At 54.6% G+C, this 23925-nt stretch overlaps 7 protein-coding genes across 7 annotated transcripts; 4 read left to right on the top strand and 3 right to left on the bottom strand.

The window, feature by feature from the left end:
• Window positions 1-1424: 1424 nt before the first annotated feature.
• On the bottom strand, window positions 1425-3603 carry D7B24_006353 (uncharacterized protein; the record flags this gene model as incomplete). The annotated part of the gene is made up of 7 exons (XM_028640485.1): window positions 1425-1444; window positions 1515-1766; window positions 2142-2853; window positions 2911-3009; window positions 3077-3194; window positions 3260-3354; window positions 3433-3603. 7 exons carry the CDS (start codon window positions 3601-3603, stop codon window positions 1425-1427), a joined length of 1467 nt encoding a protein of 488 aa, XP_028495353.1.
• A 1166-nt stretch (window positions 3604-4769) lies between these two features.
• CCH1 (calcium channel protein) lies at window positions 4770-11300 on the top strand (the record flags this gene model as incomplete). The annotated part of the gene is made up of 5 exons (XM_028640484.1): window positions 4770-6323; window positions 6377-8749; window positions 8808-10597; window positions 10666-10755; window positions 10820-11300. The coding sequence occupies 5 exons, from the start codon at window positions 4770-4772 to the stop codon at window positions 11298-11300; spliced, it is 6288 nt and encodes a 2095-aa protein (XP_028495352.1).
• A 1055-nt stretch (window positions 11301-12355) lies between these two features.
• Window positions 12356-12649, top strand: D7B24_006351 (uncharacterized protein; the record flags this gene model as incomplete). The annotated part of the gene is made up of 1 exon (XM_028640483.1): window positions 12356-12649. The coding sequence occupies one exon, from the start codon at window positions 12356-12358 to the stop codon at window positions 12647-12649; it is 294 nt and encodes a 97-aa protein (XP_028495351.1).
• Window positions 12650-13714: 1065 nt separating this feature from the next.
• Window positions 13715-15015, bottom strand: D7B24_006350 (uncharacterized protein; the record flags this gene model as incomplete). Its single annotated transcript, XM_028640482.1, has 3 exons — window positions 13715-13822; window positions 13881-13954; window positions 14019-15015. The coding sequence occupies 3 exons, from the start codon at window positions 15013-15015 to the stop codon at window positions 13715-13717; spliced, it is 1179 nt and encodes a 392-aa protein (XP_028495350.1).
• A 1732-nt stretch (window positions 15016-16747) lies between these two features.
• Window positions 16748-18429, top strand: D7B24_006349 (uncharacterized protein; the record flags this gene model as incomplete). The annotated part of the gene is made up of 4 exons (XM_028640481.1): window positions 16748-16756; window positions 16858-18057; window positions 18117-18255; window positions 18308-18429. 4 exons carry the CDS (start codon window positions 16748-16750, stop codon window positions 18427-18429), a joined length of 1470 nt encoding a protein of 489 aa, XP_028495349.1.
• A 2058-nt stretch (window positions 18430-20487) lies between these two features.
• On the top strand, window positions 20488-22213 carry D7B24_006348 (uncharacterized protein; the record flags this gene model as incomplete). Its single annotated transcript, XM_028640480.1, has 2 exons — window positions 20488-20744; window positions 20983-22213. 2 exons carry the CDS (start codon window positions 20488-20490, stop codon window positions 22211-22213), a joined length of 1488 nt encoding a protein of 495 aa, XP_028495348.1.
• Window positions 22214-22723: 510 nt separating this feature from the next.
• CKB2 (casein kinase 2 regulatory subunit) lies at window positions 22724-23916 on the bottom strand (the record flags this gene model as incomplete). Its single annotated transcript, XM_028640479.1, has 3 exons — window positions 22724-23191; window positions 23311-23556; window positions 23860-23916. 3 exons carry the CDS (start codon window positions 23914-23916, stop codon window positions 22724-22726), a joined length of 771 nt encoding a protein of 256 aa, XP_028495347.1.
• Window positions 23917-23925: the final 9 nt, after the last annotated feature.

Raw genomic sequence — 23925 nt, 5'->3', positions numbered from 1 at the left:
GATCATTCCTGGTATTGGTGTCGGCTACTGGTCGCTGCTGTGAAGCTTGTCTTGAGCCCCGACTAAGGTGCCTCGGATGGAAGTATTCCACGGCAGAAGTGGAGTGGAAGCAGCTGCCTCACGCCTATAGTCGGCGGTGGAATCGAACGTGACCCATGTGGATGTCATGGACGCGCGAACAGCTGGGTCGATGGTAAGTTGGAATGTGCCGAGCGATGCGTTTGTCGTGGTGCTGCCGGAACCGTTGGTGGCGTCGCCCACGATTGGTCAACCTCCAACCATCTCATGTGGCGCTTGTCTAGGTCCATCCAGAAATGATTGTTCTGTCCCCCAGTATGTTTTTTTTTTATCATTTGGCGCTATCTCGCAGGTTGTGGCGCTTGCTCTGCTTCTGACCCGTCTGCCTCCGCCCTCTGTTCATGGTGTGCCAGGGCCATCATGTGTGGCCAGCCAATACGCCGGGACTTGCATTGTGACCTGGCCGATGACAGACTCAAAACAGACATCTTATTCGTCCTTCATCCTTTGGCCCACCTCCTGGCCCCTGTTTCGTTCATTCATCAGCCTGCTTCTTTCTCCCTGCATCCCCTTCCAGACCCCTTCCATGGTGGGTTCTCCCTTTTCGATTCCATTCATATCTTCCTCAATAGGATATATGGGGCCCCATTATACAGCGAAATTCAGCACCACGTCAGACCATCCTGGCAATCTCAACCGATTCACCTGAGGCGTAGCGGCCGTCATTTGCCGGAAAGCTTCCACTAGACACAGTGATTTGCACGCTTGGTTGGCTTGTCCCACCGTCTTGTCCACGCCTGACGTGACATGGCGCCTTCGCTACTATTACCTCAAACCCGAGCTACCACCGTACCTGCATACTCATCGTCAATTCATTCTGCTGCCTACTGAGTGAGCATAGATACGTAGTACAGCAGGTGCTCAATACATCTGTATTGGTCTCTGCCTGGCTGGCGCTGCTCAGCACCAGACTTGACTGGGCCGCACCTTGACGTCCTGCATCCTCAAACCCCGCGTAGGCACGCTGTCTAAGTTTGCCACTTTCTTGTCCTGCCGGTCTTTGCTGACACCCATTTTCCATTCGTGCTCCTCCAATAATGACCTGCAAGCCAGGGAGCGCAGCCTCACCGCGCCCTCATATGACAAGTCTAAAGTATTGTGACAGATGCGTCACGAGGCTCGAAAAACATCGGAAGGTTGTGGTCGAGCAGGTTCCGCTTGTTTCTCAGGGGGTGTAAGAATTGGCTGCTGGGGGGATGGTGCCAGTGTCATTGTGGGTGGAAATACGGCAGGCACGCTGCTGGTTTTGGAGGAGGCTGATCGGGGTCGTGGTAGTGGGGCTGGTGATTGTTTAGTCGGAGAGAAGCCGGATTCAGTTGAGGGCAGCGTCGAGGCATGTGCCGCCTCTACACGTTTGCCTTCCTGGCTGAGAATCGGGGTCGCGAGTATGCTCCGAGAAATGGGAGAAGACAGGCTATCAGCCGGTCGCATCGGACTTGTCGAGCCCCGTAGCATTGGGGTTTCGTTGACTGGTGCATGGTTGAGCGGCGGGAAGCTCGTCGCCGGAAGGCCGTCTGATTTCGTCATGCCCGGGGTGACAGGTACTGGCTCGGGCTCAACGTGAACGAGTGCCTCGAGATCAGAAGGTGTCCTTGATTCGTCTAGGTCTTTATCAGTGACTGCCCTGGTACCGAGTTCAGCCTTGCTGTCAAACAAGTCGAGAGCAGGCTTCTTCTTCTCTGCGGCTCCTATCGAGGACTGTTCGAAGTCCGGTGCGGTATCGAGAGGCGCATCGGTGCGTGGGCGGTTGATCTTGAGCCGGATGGTGGTTCTCGCTTGTGGGTCATCGTTTTTCGCCCGTCGGCAGGACAAGCAAATAAAGTGAAAATCAGACTCTTCGGCTTCATCTTCTCGCACTCCCACGCATTTGCTATGTTGCCAAACATTGCACTGCTCACATGCAATGCTATGAGTGCCATCGTCCACTTGCCCATACACTCCACAGACACAATCAAAGATCCAGTCGTCCCCCTCATCCTCGTGATCAAGTATCTGGAGGGCTTGCTTCGTCCTCAAAATTTCTGCGCGTCTTTGCCGATCAGACAACCTGCCAGGTCCTTGACTAGCACTGCGGCTATCTTCCGAGAGGTTGGAGAGCTCGTCTTCGTGCTTGAGGCGACGTGCTTCGCGGTCTTTGAGGCGATTCTCCCGGGAAGCCAGTCGCCTGTTGCGTTCCGCCTCCAGTTTGATCTGTTTCAGCTCCGCTTTCCGAGCAGCGGCTTCTTCTACCGCTCGATGCTGTTCTTCTTCGCGGGCTTGCTCTTCGGCGAGCTGCTGTTCGTGCTTATTGGCGAGGCGGCTTGACCGCTTCGCATTGACCATCTTCGATAGGTTGATGAGCTCCCTCTCTCGCTGGAGAGCCTTGCGTTTCCTCGATTCTTCCTGCTTCTCAAGAATGGGAAGAAGATGCTCTTCCAGTTGAGATTTGAGCACCTTTTCATTCTCGTCTCGAGTCTTGGTGAAAGAAGCAATCAGTCCACGTACGTCGTCGAGCGTGATGGCGACGCATTCCCACAGCATGCCTCCAAAGTCTTCGTCCTGGCGACCTAGTCCTTCTGATACTCTATTCGGCGCTTCAATCGGGTCATCTGTGTCGTCGGCCTCCACGCTTGTAATGGTCCTGCGTCTCTTGCTGGCCCTACGGCCTTGTCTTGCGGTTTTCGTTTTCTTCTTGGGCGGTGTTGGAGGTGGCGCGTCAGTCATTCGGTAGACTCTATTGTCATCGAGCACGTAGTAGGTCCTGTCATCAGCATCCCAGCCAATTGGCTCAATTCTCTGTATAGCGAGTCAGAGGTTTGCGGGTTTGAAAGGAGTGAGTTGACAGAGACTGACCCAGTTGGTCTGTTCAACGTCTTTGGGCTCTCCCATCTTTTCCCGCAACCGATCAGGATGGCGCATCACCCATTGTGTGAGTTGTTGCAGTACTCGAATCTAAGCGCATGTCAAGTCAGACCGATCACGCCAAGATAGTAAAGAAGTCAACGGCGATCTACGATACCTTTGTCAACGCATCAAATTCTGCGAACTTGGCCGGTATTTCCTGTGTACCAAAGGGGTTCTTCTCGGGAGCCTTAGCCATGTACTGCCTCCTTGTGTACTCGTCAAAGATCTCGTGGCTGGCAAGACATTGCGAGTTAGTCGTCTTCGATTACAATCCGCTAGGATAGCACGTAGAACCCACGTAAGACCACGATGAGATGAAACATTCTTGAGGAGAGCCAGTCCAATTTCTTGAGGCACGAGCGAGTTGGGCTTCAGACATTCGGCCTCGATTTCCTGGCACCTGGTCAGTGTTGCTGTGGGATGGAAGCCGGTGTACAGTGATGTGATCGGCTCGGCACGCAAGTGACCTACTTCGGTATCGAGCCGGTCGTCCAACTTAACGACCTTACCGAAAAGGTAGATCCACTGGCAGAGGTTGGCGAACTGCCACATGTTGCGGATGCGGTGCAGCAGAGGAACATCTTCATCCGCGACGATGTCGCCGCTGACCTCGTGGATCGCGCGTTTGCTGCCGGAGACCATGGTCATGTATCGGAGGCAATGATGCGCGCACAGTCACGACGAGGATCTTGACAGTGAAGAGTGGCACAAGGCCGGTCTCTGTGTTGTCCTCTTTCGGCACACTTCTATATGCTTGCTGTGGCTTGTATAGTCGGTTCGTGAGGCGCAAAGAAGTTGCAGAGGCGTGTCGGAAGTCTGCTAGGAGTTGTGCGAATGAGGTTGCGTGTCGGGTGTGGGTGACCCAGGCCCGCGTTCTCGGTTCCGGCTGCCTGAGCAGAGTCGCAGTAGCGCAGAGGATTGGGGAGATGGTCGTTAATCTAGAAAGGTCCGTTCAATTGATCGCGACTTGCTTCTGATGGGTTGTCGGACATACGCAATCCGCATGGGGGTTTTCGTAGTTGCGTAAAGTCGATTTCCTACGAAAGATCGCTGTCAGAGCTGAGGCACGGTAGGCGCTGTCCAGACGCGTTGGGAAGATACCTTAGAGTACTTTCGATTCCAGGGTTGAGGCACACAAAGATGTGTAGCTGTAGGTACTGAAAGTCTGTAGGTTGGCTTGGGCTGATGGACTAGTGCGGCTGACCATGCAGGAATGGGAGTTCGGCTCTTGGAGCAGGTCCTCTGGGGAGGCAGGCCCTTGCACCCCTTGGTCAAGGAGGCCGTCCCGTGTCAGACCCGCACACTGTCTGGCACGTTTGTTGGCCCTCCTGCCGATCTCGTATCGCTGCAGGGGAATGTCCAAGGTTGCCAAACATAGCACCAGTGTTGCACTGTGCCAGATCCACTTGGAATGGTGGGAGGTCCAACATCTCCCAGGGACTCAACAGGCACTGACGGATTCTCGAGCGAGCAGTTTGGTGTCGCATCCATCTCCTTTCCGTCCCGACACTCGGGAGCGTTGCAAGTCTGGACTCTCGCTATCCCAATCACTCAAAGCGACCACTCGCGATCTTTCCTTCAACGCGCATTCCTTTGGGTCCCTCCCGAACCTCTTCTGACATCGCAATCGCACACACGACGATACCGCTCTAGTACCGCAATGCAGCCCAGGACAAACCTCGGATGATATACCCGTCAACGAGCGCTCTCGATGCAGATGACTGGATCTTCTTGTTTCTCGCCGAGCATCTTGCCCCGACTCACCTAATACCCTGAATCGCCCAGCACTCGCTTTACAACATCTCGAAATGACATCTGGGTCAGACGAGCAGGTCAGCCCGCGGAGCAGCCATCTTCAGCCTCCGCCGGCTGGCCGACCCAACAGTGCTCGAGATTCGGCTACCACGCCGACTCCAGATCAAGCACCTGCGGGACAACCTGGGCTCTCAAATTATTGGCAACCGCCATACGCCGCTCGACCTAATGAGGGTCCCTTAGGCCCTGAATCACCCATTGATCCAACAGCGTTACAGTTTGCCCTCCCGCCCGAGATACACCAACCTCCACCGGCGTTCGGGCGAACATTGTCAGCTTCTGCCGACCCATACGATTCGCCAAATCCTTATTACGACGAGCCCACAAACCCGGACTACTTCGAGTCGGATAGTGTACCCCTCACCTCGCATGTCCAGCCCATAGCCCGATCATTGGGTGTTCGGGAGGCCGATGCACAGCCACGGGATAGCTTTCAGACCGTCTCCGACATCGATGCCTCTCCTTCTCGTGGCCGTGATGTCAGATCGCTTGGATATGACCTGGAGCCCGGCGCTGCTGGTCGCTTCAGTTACGGCCAGACTTTGACGCCGGGGGACAATAGGCGATCTCGCTCTCCTTCCACGTCGGAGGCCCTTCACCGCGCAGGGTCCATCATGCGGGCCATGTCACAGCGTGTTGTGAACATCAGTAGCGGCGAAGGAGAACTCGCTGACCATCGAACGTCATTCCAGCGATCGCGATCCCCGAGCGAGGACCGTAGACGGCAACAATACAACTCGGGCCACATGTTCAACGTGGATACGTCCTACCCCTCGCACACAGCTCAACATCCTGTAGAGAAGGAACCCGCAGGCGGCTTCCTCTCCGTTGATCCGCATGTCAGTGTAGCCTCTCGACCCCCGATGTCAAACCCGCTCAAGGGCAAATCCCTGGGTGTTTTCTCTTCCAAAAGTATTATTAGGAGGAAGCTATGCGACTTCCTCGTTCATCCATTCGCCGAGCCCATGATTCTCGTCCTCATCATCTTCCAAACGGTCCTCCTGACGATTGAGGCGGCCCCCAATGTCTTTGAGGACGGCAATGAACGGCCTACCACATGGGGAACAACATGGATTGATTACGCCATGCTTGGTCTCTTTATTGTTTTTACACTTGAGCTCGTCGCGCGAATAATTGTTTCTGGTTTCATCCTGAATGCCTCAGAATATAGCACCATCGACCGCAAACGAGGAGTGCGGGCTGCGGTCACCGACCAGTACAGAGCCCTATTTCAACCGCAACGTCAAAAGTCTGTAAAGGCGCCTCGCCAGATCAACTTGGGGCCGTCTGCTTTCGCCCGGTCTCTCACCTTCATGCAAGGGCAACCGGTCCCTCAAACGGTTGAAGAGCACCAGCGTTATCAGCTCGCCCGTCGAGCTTTCATGCGACACTCATTCAATCGGCTGGACTTCCTCGCCGTTGTCGCTTATTGGATCACATTTGTCCTGGCGATCACTGGCCTAGAAAGTAAACACCACATGTACGTGTTTCGAATGATCAGCTGCCTGCGGATTCTACGCTTGCTGGCTATTACGAACGGAACTGCAGTAAGTTGATGATGATTTTGCTCGACGTGAGTTATGAAAGCTAACCTGCCAAGATTATCCTTCGAAGTCTGAAGAAGGCAGCGCCGCTACTTGTCCGAATCGCCTTCCTCATCATTTTCTTTTGGCTTCTATTTGCCATTATTGGCGTGCAGAGCTTCAAGTCTAGCCTGAGCCGTCATTGCGTGTGGCTTGACCCTGATGCGCCAGCGGACCGGTCCAGAGCTTTTGTCAACGAGTTTCAGTTCTGCGGCGGCTACCTCAATCAAACCTCCAATGGCACCGAGCCTTGGGTATTCGCGAAGGACGAGGAGGACCTGGCGACTTTGGTACCCGGCAGTCTTGCTGGAAAAGGCTTCATCTGTCCCCGAGGATCAATATGCCTCCAAGGCAGCAATCCTCATGGAGGCACCGTGAGCTTCGATAATATCCTCCAGTCACTTGAGATGGTATTCGTAATCATGAGTACCAATACATTTACAGACATCATGTATTACACGACAGACTCGGATTACCTACCCGCTGCCCTGTACTTCGGTGCAGGAATCATGATCCTGATGCTCTGGCTGATCAACCTGCTCATTGCCGTCATCACGTCCTCTTTCCAAGTTATCAGGGAAGAAAGCAGAGCTAGTGCTTTCACCGTGGAGCGAGATCCACTCATTACGCCAAAAGAAAAGGCGCCGCCGCTTCCCGTGTCTCGTCTACAAACACTATATGACAAGACTTCGTTGATATGGATCGCTGTCATCTCACTCGGCCTTATGGCGCAGTGTTTCCGCAGCGCCACGATGTCCAGTGGACGCGCCGCTTTCATTGATGCCGCTGAGGTCGTCACAACCCTCCTTCTCGACGTGGAAATAATCATAAGATTCGCGGCAGACTGGCGCAGATTCCACAGCACGTGGAAAAATCTCTTCGATCTATTTTTGGCCGTAACGACGTCCACAATCCTCCTCCCACCAATACGGAATGCAGGACAGGTGTACGCCTACTTGACCATATTTCAGATTCTTCGAATCTACCGAGTTGTCCTCGCTGTTCCAATCACAGGGAACCTCATTCGGCGGGTTCTGGGTAACGCGACGGGTATCTGGAACTTGATGCTCTTTGTCTTCCTAATCACCTTCATTATGGCGCTCTTTGCCGTTCAGCTGTTCCGCGGCGAGATTTCGCAGAAGGAAGACATATCGTTCTTCAATGTGTACAATTCTTTTCTGGGTATGTGGCAAATCCTGTCGAGCGAAGACTGGACCTCGATTCTTTATGAGGTGACCGAAACTTCGCTGCCCTTCGGTACGTCTTGGGTCGGAGCTGTCTTCCTAATTGGATGGTTCATCCTGGCCTTCTTGATTCTCGTCAATATGTTTATTGCTGTCATTCAGGAAAATTTCGACGTGAGTGAGGACGAAAAGCGATTGGAACAAGTTAAGGCATTTCTACAAAAGAAGGAACTTGGAAAATCATCGAGCAACCTCTCTTTATCCACCATTTTCTCGTTCGGCAGAGCCAGAAGAAAAAAGGATCCCCTCGACTATGGCCCAGCTATGATGGAGATGCTGCTCAAGGACGCAGTCGTCCGAGACTTCCTTGATGATTCGGAAGAGGCATCTCAAGGAACTCAGCACAACGAGAGAGCGCATCTTGCGCCCCGTGCAACTACGTTCGCCGTTGGGGACGTGAAGCCCGGCTTTCTCTCGAAGTGGTGGGGCAAACTTGTTGCGCGGATGAGTGGTAAAGATCCCAATCCGTTTTACTCAAACATACGCCTCGAGGGCACCAATGAAACACTCGATCCTCGACAGATGGCGCGTCAGGTTGTCTCTGCCACGTCGGCGAGACGCAAGGCCCAGAGAGAGTATCTCGCGCGTCATCCGAATTATAACAATTCCCTATTCTTCTTGACCTCACATAACCCTCTCCGTCGTGCCTGTCAAAGGTTGGTGGGACCCGGCAGAGGCAGCGAGCGGTTCGATGGCGTCGAGCCCAACAAGATCGCCTGGTACACTTTTAGCGTCTTCATTTATGCTGCTATCGTAGCGATGGTAATCATTGCTTGCGTCACGACCCCGCTGTACCAAAAAGAGTACCAAGAGCAGCATCCAGAGTTTAGTATTACCTTCTGGTACGTCTGGACAGACATGGCATTCGCGATAGTCTTTTTCGTGGAGGCTGTGATCAAGGTCATTGCGGACGGCTTCTTTTTTACGCCGAACGCCTACTACCGAAGCTCCTGGGGCATCATTGATGGTATCGTACTCGCCACTCTCCTGATCAATGTCGGTACTCTCTTGGCGAAAGATGGAGAGATATCCCGAGCAATCGGTGCCTTCAAGGCTTTGCGTGCTCTACGTCTCCTCAACGTCAGCGACAGTGCCAGAGACACTTTCCATTCCCTCATCATCGTCAGTGGCTGGAAAATCCTGAGTGTAAGTCGCCATCTCTGCCTCCGTGAGAACTTTCCTCTAATCCGGACTTTCTCGGCAGGCATCTTTCGTGTCCATCTCACTACTAATCCCGTTCGCTGTTTACGGCCTCAATCTTTTCAACGGCCTCATGATATCGTGCAACGATGACAATGATGGCGCTATTATTCGACTGGTCGATTGTTTCGGCGAATTCAACAGCACACCTTTCAATGACGAGTGGCCCATGCTCGCGCCCCGTGTCGCTTCAAACGACTACTTCAACTTTGACAACTTTGGCAACTCCATCTTCATTCTCTTTTCGATTCTCAGCCAAGAGGGTTGGGTGGATGTTTCTTTCGCAGCACAGGCCGTAACAGGCCCGGGTCTCCAGCCCCAAAGCCTTGCATCCCAGGGCAACGCCATGTTCTTCATCGTCTACAACCTGCTTGGAACCGTCTTCGTATTGACGCTATTTATTGCCGTCTTCATGCGGAACTACACTGAACAGACCGGAGTCGCCTTCTTGACGGCTGAACAAAGATCGTGGCTCGAGCTTCGAAAGCTGCTTCAACATATCTCACCGTCAAAGACTTCGTATGATGCTTCAGAGCAAACTTGGAAGAAGTGGTGTCACAAACGCGCAATAGAGAAAAGGGGTAAATGGTACCAAGGCATGACTTACGTCTTGTGCTTACACTTGGTTCTCCTAATGATGGAATTCCGCGAAGAGCCCGAATGGTGGTCCCGGATGAGGGATTTCCTCTTCCTGGCTTTTGTGCTGGTCTACATGGCGAACGTCTCCATCCGAATCTTCGGCCTGGGCTGGGCTCGGTTCCGCAGGAGTTCCTGGGACATGTACTCGCTACTTGCTGTGGCAGGCGCATTCGTCTCAACTACGATTCTCTTGATCCTCAGGGCTTCCAGCGGAGGGACAATCCTTGAAGGCGAGACATATGTTCAGATTCACAAATTCTTCCTGGTCGCCATCGTCCTCCTCCTCATCCCGAGAAACGACGCCCTTGACCAGCTCTTCAAGACAGCTGCTGCCAGTCTGACCACGATTGGCAATCTCTTGGCAACATGGCTAGTCTTCTTCCTTGTCTTTGCCATCGCGCTGACGCAGGCATTCAGCCTCACTCGATTTGGCTCGCAAGAGAGTAGTAACATCAACTTCCGAACCGTACCACACGCGCTCATCCTACTATTTCGCATGAGCTGCGGTGAAGGGTGGAATATTGTGATGGAAGACTACGCGAATATTGAGCCACCCTTCTGCGTTGATGATGAGGACTTCTTCCAGAGCGACTGTGGCAGCAAGCCTTGGGCGCGTTTCTTATTTGTTGCCTGGAACATCCTGAGCATGTACATCTTTGTGAACCTCTTTGTCTCGCTCATCTACGAGAGTTTCAGTTACGTATACCAGCGATCCAGCGGTCTAGCAGCTGTCGATCGGGACGAGATTCGTCGATTCAAGGAGGCGTGGCGCAGCGTCGACCCAGCCGGGACAGGGTGGATCAGCAAAGACGTATTCCCGCGATTACTGGGGGAGCTGTCGGGAGTTTTTGAAATGCGAATCTACGACGCGGACGACTCGGTGAGTCGCATCTTGGAGGATGTACGAAACGATGCGACGGTTTCCAGACACACGTCGATAGCAACCGCAAGCGCCTACAGCGGGGTAGATATCGACAGGCTTAACCGGCGTCTAGCCCAGATTGACGTGGTCAAAGTTCGAGAACGAAGACGACGTTTCAACATCTTCTTCGAAGAGGTCATGGTCTCAGCTGACCCTGACCGAGGCATCTCTTTCACTACTGTCCTGATGATATTGGCTCATTACAACATCATCAGCGATAGCAAAAGTCTAAGGTTAGCGACAATTGAGATGTGGTCAATACTTGGAACGTATGCTGACCCAGGCCGATAACGCTCATTAGGCTGGAAGAGTTCCTGCGCCGCCGCGCCAGGTTACAGCGAGTTGACGAAGAGGTGCGGCGAAGAATTGTCTTGGGCTTCTTCGACACTTTGTAAGTTTCCCGGCATATCACCTTAAACACGGGCTTGTGGCCTTGAATGCTGACAATGCTCCAGATACTATTCCCGGCAGTTCAAGAAGCACAAGGAACGCAAGCAAGCGGGACGGATGACTGCAGTCCCGCAGTTGGACATTCCGCACATCTTCGTGGACGACGAGGACGGCAGTAAGCAGCAGACACAAACGATCCGTCAAAGCGGCCAGGGTAAGTCGACCCTGCTCAGTGCGGAAGACGCAGACCGGGCCCATCACAGGAGCTGGTCAGGATCATCCGATCTCCAGGGACCAGGCCTTGACGGCGGATACCAACATCCGTTGAGCTTCCCTCGGTCGGGCCCGTCGTCGCCAAGCCATCAATCGGCCAATTCAGCGTTTAGCTTTGAGCTACAGGAACCTGGCTTGGGGTCGGGGGAGAACAGTCGACGAACAAGCGCGGTTAGTCCGGCGCAGGTCAGCAATATCCTCGACGACTCGGTTTGGGTTGAGAGCATCAGGCGGAGCGCCACAGTACGCAAGCCGGACTGGAGCAATTACTGAAGTTGGAGAAGGATCCGGGGTGGCATAATGAGTGTGACGGCCGAATGGGTGCGTGCGTATTGTCTTTAAGCGATGGCGTTCGAGGGATTGCGTCAACGGGCCGTCGTGGACGTTCCAGACATAGCTGCCTGGGTAGGTAGGCACCTTAGATTGGATAGACAAACAACATTTGCACCAAGCTCTTATGACCAGGCCTGTTGAATTGGCTGTATTGATCGGAGAGTTAACGTACAGCAGGAGGTTACCTTGTGTGAGGCGCAGGGCTTCAACAGAGCCCACTTGAACATGAGCAGGCATCACCAGATCAGTTTGGGAGCTTCCCATCACGCCAAAAGGAGGGCTGCCCGCCGCCGGCACGATGGTTTGATGTCAAGGTTTTGCCTGCATGGCGCCGCAGGAACTCGAACTCCTGCAGTCGAGAACCCCAGCTGCATCTCAGACAAGTCGCAGGTCAGTACTTAGTCGAGCCGAATGGGGTGGCCACCTGGAGACAATCATGCTGGCTGTCTGGTTGAAACGAGCCGTGCACCGTCTCACCGGACTTATTTGGCACTTGCGGCTTGGGCCCCCCCGCCTCTCAAACCCCGGTCGGCGATCACACACGTCGAGCCCCTGAGAAGGGTCAATGGCCATCACAACAGCCTGCTCCAAACCCCTGGAGTTCTTGTAGCGGTTTGAACGGTCGGTGATCAGAGAAGGCCCCCTCCCCGTGTCGACTGGATGTATTAAAAGGTCTCCCTCGACCGACATTAGTTACTAGCCGTGATTTGCACGCCCCAAGAAACCTGCTCTGGCCATCGTTTCGTCTGCTGTGTGGACGGTCCTATGTTTAATCGTACATTCATCTTTTCTCGACTCTCGTTTGACACTTGATTCCCGCGTCTCTGGAGGCGATAGGCTGTGCCTCGTATTACATTATCTACATCGACTCCCGCACGGCAATCTGCGTCGCCATTCCCGTCACACACACTCATACACGCACAGTCCGGACCACTCCCGGCAAGGAAGCCCCGAGTATCAGCACAAGTGGCACGTCAACCAGGAAAAATAGCAACATGCACGCCTCTCCGCGATTCCAAGCCATCACGGCTCGCTTCTCCTCCAGCAGCCTCCGGGCCTCTTTCCGCCGCTCGTCCTCCGCCTCGTCCCGCGCCAGCAGCGACCGGGACTCGTGTGGCGCCAGCGTCATCTCGTCGCCGGCTAGCACCATCAACAGCATCATACACCACCAGCCGTCCATCCTGGGAATGGAAGAAGAGCGGAGAAGCTTCGGCAGCGAGCTAAGCATCCTCGAGCCTCGTCCGGTTGTTTACTGGGGCAGCGTCGAGGAGCGCATCGCTCACTTCTGAGCAAAACAAGTGGAAAAAAAAAAAAGACCGACAGATGGGGTGCCATCACACGCTGATGGCTGGGTGTTGGGATACTACGGTGTAATGGGTGCAAATAACGGCAATGGTATATTTGATGAGGCAACTATAGTGGAGGGCACTTGTCAGCAATCGTGGCATCGGCGTTTGAGGTGATACTTTTTCTTGGGCAGGTTTACGAATCATGTTAGGGCAAACACGGCTTTTCAGTGCGATTGGAATCATAACATCGGCGAAGCCGTTTATTTGAGTCAGCGGAGACACCAAATCCGTGATTGTCATGGCACGCTGCCCGTAGTTTGCATTGGTAAATCTGTGAAGACTACGAGCATCTGGATCCAGGTAGTATGAGAACAGACACGGAGTCGCAAGAACGTGACCAAAGCCATGCTGACTTGTAAGTTGGCCTGATTGTTGTCAATCACAAGGATAATTTCTGCCAAGAAAGTGTCCTCAAGCAGCAATGAGTGCCATGAGCTTGATGATGTGTATTCGTAGAGGGGCAGTGCACTCTCGAATGGGAGACAGCCTAGGGAAACCGTAGTTTTGCCAGTTCAGGCGTAGAGAGAGGTTTCGGCAGTCGAAAGGTATGCCGAGGAAGCCATCAACAGGTCAAGGCGGCGTCACGAGGTACAGAGGCGTTATGTTAGCTCCGGAGCAAGACAGGGACGCGTTTCATATTTATCGTTCAGGTATTCAGGCTGCTTGACCTACCCACGTGCAGAAGCTGTACGCTCGATCAAGGTGTGACGATGGACAGCATCGACGAGAACGCATCGAATGCAATTGAGCACACTAGAGCCGACATTGATTCCAGGGTGCCAAGTCATCCGAACAACAAATCACACAGTTGTAACGGCATCTGTGGGATTGTTTACATTGGAATAGCATCCGTGATGCGAATAGTACAGCCACTGGTCTGGCAGTGCTCTATGGTACAGAAAATGGTTGGTTGGTACACATACAACAAATAGACCGCCTTCTGTTTGCCCAGGAAAGACAGTCGGACCTCTCATGAGCAGAAGCGGCTCTACGTGAACTTTCTTATTAGGCCTTGGACGCCTTTTCACGCCTCTTGCCCATGTTACGCACACGAGGCTCGACGACCCATTTGTTGAAATTATGCTTGCGGCGCGTCTTGTAACCACCCTTGGACTAGATCACACGATTTAGCAACCGTGTCGATGCGTGGATTCAAAGAGAGGAGGCTTACTGGTGTTCCCCAGGGACTTGTGGGATGGCGATTACCCTTCGACTTGCCTCGGCCACCACCATGGGGATGGTCAACTAATGATGTTGTCAGCATGTTCTTTGCGCAGCTTGTTGCTAGGTCGTGGAGCAATGTGCGCACCTGAGTTCATCGCAAGTCCACGGACAGTCGGGCGAATATTGAGCCAACGACTCCTACCAGCCTTGCCTAGTTGCCTGTACTGATGATGCGGGTTGCTCGCCACCCCTATCGTAGCGCAAGCATCCTTGCTTACTCGGCGGACCTCGCCACTCTGAAGTCTGACGGTGACATATTTGCCCGTCATGACCTTGGTGCCATCATCCTTGGTTTCCTCCTCCTTCGAAACCACGATGGCGTGGGTTCCAGCGCTGCGGCAAAAGACAGCAGGGCCACGGGCTCTCGAGCCGACGTTGTAGACCACCGTGCCGACTGGAACCATGTGCATCGGCAAGCAGTTTCCCCTCCAGGCAGTTTTGGCGGCCAAGATACCGGGATCAACCACACCACCCATGCTATCAAGCAGGGCCTTCGGGATGCCTGAACGGTAGCTCTGGACGATGTCGCCAGCTCGCATGCCCTCTGCGGCAACGATGTAGCTTTTACGACCATTGGCCTGATTGGTAATGAGGGCAATGTGGGCACTCCGACCTGGATCGTATTCGATTCGGTCAACGAGGTGAGGACCTCCTTTATTCCGATCAAAGTCCACAGTCCGGATCCTCCTCTTCGCACCACCACCGCGGTGCCTGACAGTGACCTTGCCCGTGGAGTTACGACCACCCTTGCCGTGGCCCTTCTTCGGGAAGGTCAGGGCGAGAAACGGTCTGCCTTTCCACAAGTGGTCGTTGATGGGACGCTTGAGATGACGGACACCAGGGGTGCGAGGCTTGTACGTGCGCATGATAACCGAGTCCTTGACAACGGGGGAAGAGGTGGAATCGGGTGCCGCATATTCGCTTATGACGGTATTCGAGCTGTCGATGCTTTTGGGGTCGGATGATTTGGGCGGAGCCCGGACGGAGGCAAACTGGCGCGCGAAGGTTGGTTGCAGCGCTATAGATCGCCGCAAAGCTGAAGCGGCCTGCGAAGCCGCAAAAAGACGCGTTTGCAGCATCATGGCGGTAGCACAAGCTTCTGGAGCTGGGCCTACGGGAGCGTTGCAGGTGTCAAGAATGTGAGGGGTGAAAGGTCGTTCAGGTGCACATTGCTGGTCGAAAATGGGCAACGTTTCGAGATTTTGTTCTGCTTTCGAGTCCGCTTTGGCTGTAGAGGAAGCTCAATGCGACAGATGAGTCTTTGGTCGACCTTTTTCTTGGCCCGAACCAGCCGTGGAGATAGGTGCGTTGCTTGCACAACCCCGACAATAGCTATCAAGGTCGAGATGGCCTGTCTCTAGTAGCGTGGACCGCGGATGCAGATTTCGAATCGTGACCCTGAGCTGCCCATGCGGCTGGACAGGTTGGCTTGCTACACCCGATGATTTGCCGAGTCTCTCCAGCCACAGGTGGGCGACACTGCCACACAACTCGTTGCCCCATCTAGCAGGAGGACTGGCGCGACGGACCACGATCCCCAGTGTGACGGCAGGGTGGGTCGCAAGCGCGTCGAGACACCAATAGTCAGGCCGTTGCTGGGTCGTTGCTGCTGTTGATGTGAACGCTGACCCCCAGATCCCCTGGAACGGCATGCCTAGCTGCAGGAGAAGAGCTGCCAGCACCTGGCAGGATCTGCTGACTGTCTAGACGGATTGCGCCTGAATGTTACAAACTGAACCGTGACTGAATCCACCGACACGACGACATGCATCGCGCGAGCCGTCGCGTCCACCCCTCCCTTAGACTTGTGCATTGTCAACCATATTTCAGCCCAGCCTCCCTCTGACTTCCCGTCTCGTCATCCACCCTCCAGCATCTATCTGTTTCGTTCCTCCCGCCCTGCCTCCTACCGTTCACGAGAAGATATTCCCCAGCATTCTCTCACAACGCGGGCTATTCCACCTTCAGCAGATTCTCATTGCAGCCGGGCGCTTACTTAGGTGCCCTACCTGCGTCACTTTCACCGAGTAAGACCGAGTACGGTGCTCAGTCTTCCCTCGACGCGACCAACACGCTCTAGACAGTTCCCAAGCGAATTGACTAGGCACGAACGGCTCTGTGAACAGAAGGAATTTCGACGCGCCAGCATCAGCACACAGACCGCACAGCGCATCTGCACCAGCAATTCGAAGCGTGGCACGCGGTATCCGTAGTGACCAGCCCCAGCTTTCAGACGCGGTCGTGGTGCACCCTCACGTTCGCGGGCCGCCGTCTGCCAGCCGCCAGAGACGGGTACGTACCCACCACATATCCACTTCTACCCACTTCCCACCTCTCTGCACGACCTCACGTCCTGGTCTTCCCACTACCTACCCGACCCAAGCAAAACAACATCGCTTCCTCGACTGGCTTTGCTTTGCTTTGCTTTCCCTCTCCACCTCCTCTTTGAGATTTACCACGATTGGCACCTCGACGTCCTGTCGCCTTCCTCTTGCGTGTTTTGCTATTGTTTTTCTTCTGCATTGTAGCTTCTCCGGACGCGAATCCCTTGAACACATTGCTGAGACGTCAAAAGCAATCCGCTTCCTTTCCGCGTCGATTGCTCTCCCTACACTGCACCTCGAAGCTTGAGTCGAATAAAAGGTACAAAGAAACTCGCTGTCGCCTTCAGCAGCTTGAAGCTTCCCGACCTTCCCACCATCGCGCCTGCTCCGTCTTGACGCGTCGCCGCTGACCCTTGTTATTGCTTCAGACTCTTCGCCAACCACGTCCGATTACGTCGACCACACGGCTTTTCTAATCACCGTAGCCAAGATGCCTCCCGTACGTACCTGTCACCTGCTACTGTGCATTTTCAACGGCGAGGAGACCGATCTGACTCCGGCTTCATGGGGTTTTCGGGTTCTGACGTGCTGCTTCAATAGGCTAGATCGGTTCGCACGCAGCGACTGGTTTCGAACGAGAATGATGAGAACAGTGGCTCTACGCGCATGACGCGCGCCAAAGCCGCCGCGCAAGGCATCGACGAGCCCAACAAGGTGCTCCAGACCAAAAAGTCCGCCCTGACTGTGAACGCCCAGGGCATCCAGAGGAAGCGCGGCGCGCTTGAGGATGTGAGCAACGTGGGAAAGATCAGCAACGTCGAAGGCAAGAAGGCAGCTAGCAAAGGCAGCCTCGTATCCAAGGTCGCCCAACCTACCGGCATCCAGAAGCAACACTCCCGCGCCACCTCAACGCGTCCCGTCCATGGCACGAAGGACTTGAAAAAGCCTGATGCGAAGCGAAGCGGCTCTGGATCCATAGCCGCCGTCCCGAAACGCAAGGTTCCCTCGACAACTGGATCTTCCTTGAAGGAAGCCACGCCTGTCGACGATGGTGAGCCTGCTCTGAAGAAGCGCGTTCGCGCCGAGGACAAGGTTGAGCTCGTTGACGCCAGCGCGCCTACCGTCGACGTCGAGCCTGTCGCCGCCGCCGAGCCCAGCCTGCCCGCCGGAGTGAAGGATCTCGACAGTGAAGACCTCGACGACCCCCTCATGGTTGCCGAGTACGCCAACGAAATCTTTGAGTATCTGCGGGACCTGGAGTGCAAGTCTGTTCCCAACCCTAACTACATGGAGCACCAGGACGACCTGGAGTGGAAGACTCGCGGCATCCTTGTGGACTGGCTCATCGAAGTTCACACCCGCTTTACGCTGCTCCCCGAGACCCTGTTCCTGGCCATCAACATTATCGACCGCTTCCTCTCGGAAAAGGTCGTTCAGTTGGATCGCCTGCAGCTGGTCGGCGTTACAGCCATGTTTATTGCGGCCAAATATGAGGAGGTTATGTCTCCTCATGTTGGTAACTTCCGCAAGATTGCGGACGACGGTTTCACCGAGGGCGAAATTCTTAGTGCCGAACAATTCCTGCTCAGCACGCTCAACTACGACCTCAGCTACCCGAACCCCATGAACTTCCTTCGACGCATCTCCAAGGCCGATAACTACGACATCCAGTGTCGCACCATTGGCAAATATCTTACCGAGATCAGCCTTCTTGACCACCGCTTCCTGGCCTACCGCCCCAGCCACGTCGCTGCCGGTGCTATGTACTTGGCTCGTATGATCCTGGACCGTGGCGAATGGGTATGGCTCCTTTCATCCAAACTCCCATGTGGTGTGCCTTATCTGACTTGTACCAACAGGACGAAACCATTGCGTACTACGCCGGATACACCGAGGAGGAGGTCGAGCCTGTTGCTCACTTGATGGTCGACTACCTCGCACGTCCTGTCGTCCATGAAGCCTTTTTCAAGAAGTACGCTAGCAAAAAGTTCCTCAAGGGTCAGTACAATCTTCGCTTGTCCCACTGCATCGTGATGCTTACAATGAACAGCCTCAATCCTGACCCGCTCGTGGGCGAAGAGAATGGCCGCCCACTTCGGCATCACGGACACACACCTCTCTTTGGACCAGATCTCGACACGCGAAGACGACAGTCACTACGGTCAATACTAATCATGATCATGGCTCGACTTCCTGTCAGGATGCGGCGTGGACCACTGCGGATCGCTCATGATAGGCCCGCTTCCGCTTACGACTAATAGACGGATGACAATGCTCTCAATCCTCTTCCTCATACACACGCGTCATTATTGCGCGCAGACAACTTCCAGCGACGAGCATGCATCTGCCGCTCCTCTGCAGCCTCGAAGGCACAAGGAGGCCTACATTGGACACGGCTGTGTTGCTTTTCTTTTCCTGTTATTTTCTATTCATTTCTGTTTGTGTGCGTCTTGTTTCGGCTTGGTCGATTGGCACACGGGATCATTGGTGTCCCTTTCCTATCACGATTGGCGCTTGGAGTCGAGGTTGTCTTTCGAAGACGGACTGGGTGGGAGTTGGGCACGACGGACCGCCGATTGGCGGGGGTTTGGATGACGAACCGACCAGTAGCCCCCTTTTGGCCTCTCTGACTTGCGCCTTTTGGGGTCGTGGACTGGATGAGCTGGGAGGTGCTGGTACTCGGCCGTGTCCGTCGGGAATGTCGGTCGGCGGTGGTGGAAGCTGTGTCAAAATTGTACATAGTCATGCGTCGGTTTGGCTTCGGTTCATCAGGGAATGGGTAAATACATCTGCATTGTGGTTCATAATCGTGCGAAGGTCACTTGCCATTTGGGGTCTGCGGCACTCTCGCGATGTGATGTGGTTGGCAAGTTACGAGTTTGGGCGTGCGCTCAACGTTTTCATGTGTTTTCGCAGTGGGGCCACGGGTGGCGGACTTTGTGGCGGGGGAGATCGAAGAGGCCCTGTAGGGGTCGTATTTGGTTATGTGCTACGCAGCTCTGGTGCATGCACCAAGGTAAGGTAGGTCCCTAGCTAGGCACCTACTCTGAATGAGGAGGCGTTGCAGTCGCTGAAATGATCCTCGCCTGATGCACTGCCACGCGACTACTTGCCCGATGCGTCATGACTCGTCATTTTTCACGGCTCAGTCTCGACCCTCCTTTTTCAGGGGCTTGGGGAATGTTGGCAGGCAAACCAGGCAAGCCTTACGATTGCACTTTGCCCACGACGTCGGTGCGACCGTATTGCACTGACACGTGAATGATCACGAAGGCTTGGAGCAGAGCGATGGGAAAGCTTGCACCTAGGTTATCTTACCTTTGGGCGACTGTCAAAGTCGGTAGGCGAGCAAGGCACGCGGTTAAGGTAGGCTCAGGCGACGCAGGGTTACGTCAAACATGGATGGTTCCTTTCCAAACATTGCTCTAGTGTCATGATCAACGTCTGCGCCTCCCTCTGCCGCTCGGGTTGATCTAACCGCGGCGAGGCGCTTTACTTGAAAGCTGGGAGAGGCCAATCGGCCAGCACAGAGTTCATTTGATCCCTGGCCGTTTATGTTCAACATTGGTGGGCGTTTGCTGCGCCAACATCTGCCTTTCTGTTTCTCTCACACTCACTCACTCTCTCTCCCCCCCCCTTTCCACCCTCCCTCCTCCCCCCTCCTATGCACTGAATTCATCGCATAGCTTTGACGCCATTCACTTCGACGTACCGCCTGCATCATCCCTTGCTCGACACTAGGAAAGCTGTCGTCGTGCCTGGAGTCATCTATCGCGTCGGCACTCTCTGGCTTTCTCGCGCTCCCCCCGGGATGTGACTCGGACCTGACTAGGTACCAAGTACGCGACATTCATCCCCACTTGCTGCTGTGCGAGCGTTGTGTAGTTCCAAGACACCACCCGCCAGCCAGCCACTGGGAACGACGCAAAGACAAGGAATCCTCCACACAAACCGCTTCCCGCCATCCCACGCAACGAGTTTAGCAGTGTACTGCGTCGGTAGCGCCTCCCGAACCTTACCATCCCTTCTTGACAAGTAGCGCAAGCGCTAGCAGGTCAGTCGCAACCAAGGAAAGACCCGCGACTTGCCTCGATCGCACTAGGTACCTACCTACCTACCTACCTACCCTACCTACTACCGACCTTAGGTATATCAACCGGGCTATCCTTCTGGCTTCCGTCATCCGCCGCCTCCTTCCCCCCCAGGACGACTTTTGCACCGTCGCATCCCATGCCCGACTCCATCCCCCTCACCAACCTCAGTGTGTCGCCGTCATCAAGGCCAACCTACTTCAAAATGCCCGATTCCTCATCAGCCCAGCGTAAGGGTCGCTTCACGAAACCTCACGATCGCTCATGGACAGCCTCCCTCATTTGCTCATACGTCTTCGACTGGGTCGTTCTCGTCATCGTCGCAGGAGCTGGCGGCGGTCTCCATCTCATCGAGCCAAACAAGCGTCCGTTCTCTCTTGTCGACCCTAATATCGCGTAAGTCATTCACAAGCATACCGCCTTTCACTGACCTCTTCCCCATCCCTCCCCTTTTCTCTCCACCAGACAAATCAGGGTCCCCGAAAAGGGGACCTGCAGCCAAGATACCAAGACTTACACGCGTCGCTTCATCCACCCTACCCCTTGGCTTTCTCTTCTGTCGCCTTCTGCCGTCCTCTGTTGAGAACGTCCTCTGCGCCTCATATCTCAGACTAACTTTGTACTCTTTGCACAGGTTTCCCTTCACCGAAAGTGAGACGGTACCTGTCTGGCTTCTGCTCGTACTGAACCTTTTTGTTCCGGCCCTCATCATACTCTTAGTGTGCTTGATCTTCGTTCCCGGCAACACTGTCCCCGAGGGTACACCCAAGTCTCTCATCTGGAAGCGGAAGCTATGGGAGCTGCACGTCGGCCTGCTTGGCCTAGCCTTGGCTATTGTCGGTGCGTGGTTCATCACCAATGGAATGAAGAACATGTTCGGAAAGCCGCGACCTGACCTGCTGTCGCGATGCGAACCCGACCTGGCCAACTTTCAACAGTACATCATCGGAGGCATCGCCAGTGGATCAGCAGCCATACCCTCCAATCTCAACTTGGAGCAGCTAGTGGGCTTGGGGATGCTGGTCTCGCCCGACATTTGCAAGAACACCGACTCGAGCAAGCTTGACGATGGCTTCCGCAGTTACCCATCCGGCCACTCAAGCTCAGCGGCTGCCGGTCTCATCTATCTGTCTCTGTTCCTGGCCAGCAAGTTCGCTGTCACCATTCCCTTTGCCGCCAACAGGGGCAATGCCACATCCCAATCGGCATTTCCGTCGCGTCTTCAGAAGGGCGGTTCCGGTCTTGGCCCCCAAGATGAGTCGCTGGGCACACCTGGTGCTGTCGCTGAGAAGGCACTCGCAGAACACCACAAAATGGTCACGGCTCTTCGTCGACAGGCGGCCGCACCACCCATCTACCTTCTGTGCATCGTCGTCGTTCCGTTCTTCTTGTCCGTCTTCATCTCAGGGTCGCGGTGGTTCGATTACAGGCACCATGCCTTCGACATCCTCTTCGGCTATCTCATCGGTGTCCTAACATCCATCTTTGCGTTTTACTACTACCACCTCCCTATCCGCAACGGTGCGGGCTGGGCCTGGGGTCCCCGAAGTCACGACAAGGCATGGTGGTCTGGGGTCGGTTCCTACAGCTATGCTACAGACAAGAAGGATTTCATCAAGATCAGCGATGAGGAAGAAGCGCTGGGCCTACAGAACTACGGCCGCCACAGTCCTAGCCCGAGCGGGTCAAGAGCGACGCACCGTGTCTTCAACGGTCACGCTGCTGATCATCGTGATCAAGGTCACGAGCAAGCAGACTATTTCGATCCTGCCTCGGAGACACCATCAGGTCGACGCCTCGACAGCCGTCAAGATGGCCAAAGTATGGGTCATTTTGACCCTTACATCTCTGTGCAGGCTCGCTAGGTACTTGACCGTGGATCAAGAGACCTTCATGCACGGCATCCTGCGCATGTGGTGTGTGGTATATAGGCCTCCAACGCGAGGCCAGATATTAATAACGGCCTCTTTAGAATTGTGCTTTCTCGTCAAAATTTGGGCAGATTGGGTATCGTTGGGCGTCCGGATTTTGGTTACCATGATTACTGATGCAGCTTCAGCACCATCGCCCAGTGTAATCGAATCATTTTCAATGCCATGGTAAAGTGACATGAAAGTAGGGAATCCTTGAAAAAAAAATAGTTATGATTGCAGCTTCGCGGTACGCCTTGAATAAAATTGTTGCGTCGTATTGAAGACGTTAATCAACCCCCAACCCCCCGGTGCTCCACATCGTAGAGACATCTTCCTGGCTCTTTCTCGCGCGGTTCGGGATGTGCATTCGGACGGAATTCCTGGCCGCGCCAAGGGAAAACGTTCATAACGTCATTACTAATTCCAAAAGGGGAAAACTCAATGATCCGTCCCCTCAGCCGTTCACGCCATTGCGTTTTGTCCGGTGGCATCCTGAACAACAGTCACCCGTGCATCTCCGCTCACCTCCTCGAGATCATCCATGTTGTCGTCCCTGAATCCGACCTCGACGTCCATCTTGCGCAGGCGGCGGCGCATGTCGTCCTTCTTCTGGTTCTGCCAACGTATGAGGGCCGCGGAGGCGTGCACCTTGAAGCCGTACACGCGGGGCACGTAACGCTCGATACTCTTGGCGGGCACAAGCGTGGGGTAGACCTGGAAGAGGACGTTGTGGAAGGACGTGCCAAAGTAGGCGCCGTCGATGGCGGCGTGGCGTGACGACTTTGGGTTGTAAATGTCTTCGCAGCGGGTGCAGTAGAGCTTGACGGGCTTGAGGTTCGGCACGTCGGAGAGGCCCATTGGCAGGAGAGGGTGGGATTGGCACATGACGCGAGGGCATTTGCCAAAGTCAGCCTTTTTGTACTTTTCGAGCTGATCGATGCAGGATTAGCCAAAGTGGTCAGCTCGAGGGGATGGAGGGGGGGGGTGGGGGGGGGCAATGCGAATAAGAGGGATAGGGAGGGAGTTTCAGCGGGAAGAGCATGGCTCACCATCTTTTGGAGGCCTCGTGTTGTGACAATGTAGCGTGCATGGACGAGGCCGTAGAGGTGACGGGCGGATTTCTCAATGGTTTCTCTCATGTCGTCGTCGCAGTCGAGGTCGAAGACGTCGGTGACCAGGTCGAGGGCATATTGATAGTACTGGACCTCCGTGTTAAGGCCGGTCAAGTTGAATCGATCGGTGAGGTAATCCTCGTCGATTTCGCAGAAGTACTCGTTGCCGCGGGACGAGATGAACTATCCAGCAGGGTATGTCAGCAAAGGATCGCACAAATCAAGACGGGTGTCCCCCAAGAGACAACGAAAAACATGACGCCGTCACACGACTTGATGGGCGTCGTGGCAGCCAGGGTGAGCATCCTCGACAAGTGGTCATGGCCGAGGGGGGGAAGAGGCGTGACAGGAGGTAGGTGCAGTATAAGGGGTAAAGCTGGTGTCATGCTTCGCGCCCATGTTATCTGTTTCAACGTTGATGGGTGCCTCCCGCGAGCGATACGTGCGCAATCCAGCAGGCAGAACGACAGGTGAGATGCGTCTTACCCAGTCCCTCCAGTAGCTAGTGTAGTCGCTATCGGACTCGCTCACAAAGTCTTCCATGGTGCGGGT

The sequence above is a fragment of the Verticillium nonalfalfae genome, assembly GCF_003724135.2.
Source record: "Verticillium nonalfalfae strain VnAa140/NRRL 66861 chromosome Unknown scaffold_44, whole genome shotgun sequence".
In the NCBI taxonomy this organism is placed as follows: Eukaryota; Fungi; Ascomycota; class Sordariomycetes; order Glomerellales; family Plectosphaerellaceae; genus Verticillium; species Verticillium nonalfalfae.
The sequence above is the reverse complement of the archived record's forward strand: the minus strand, read 5'-3'. Positions and strand labels throughout refer to the sequence as shown.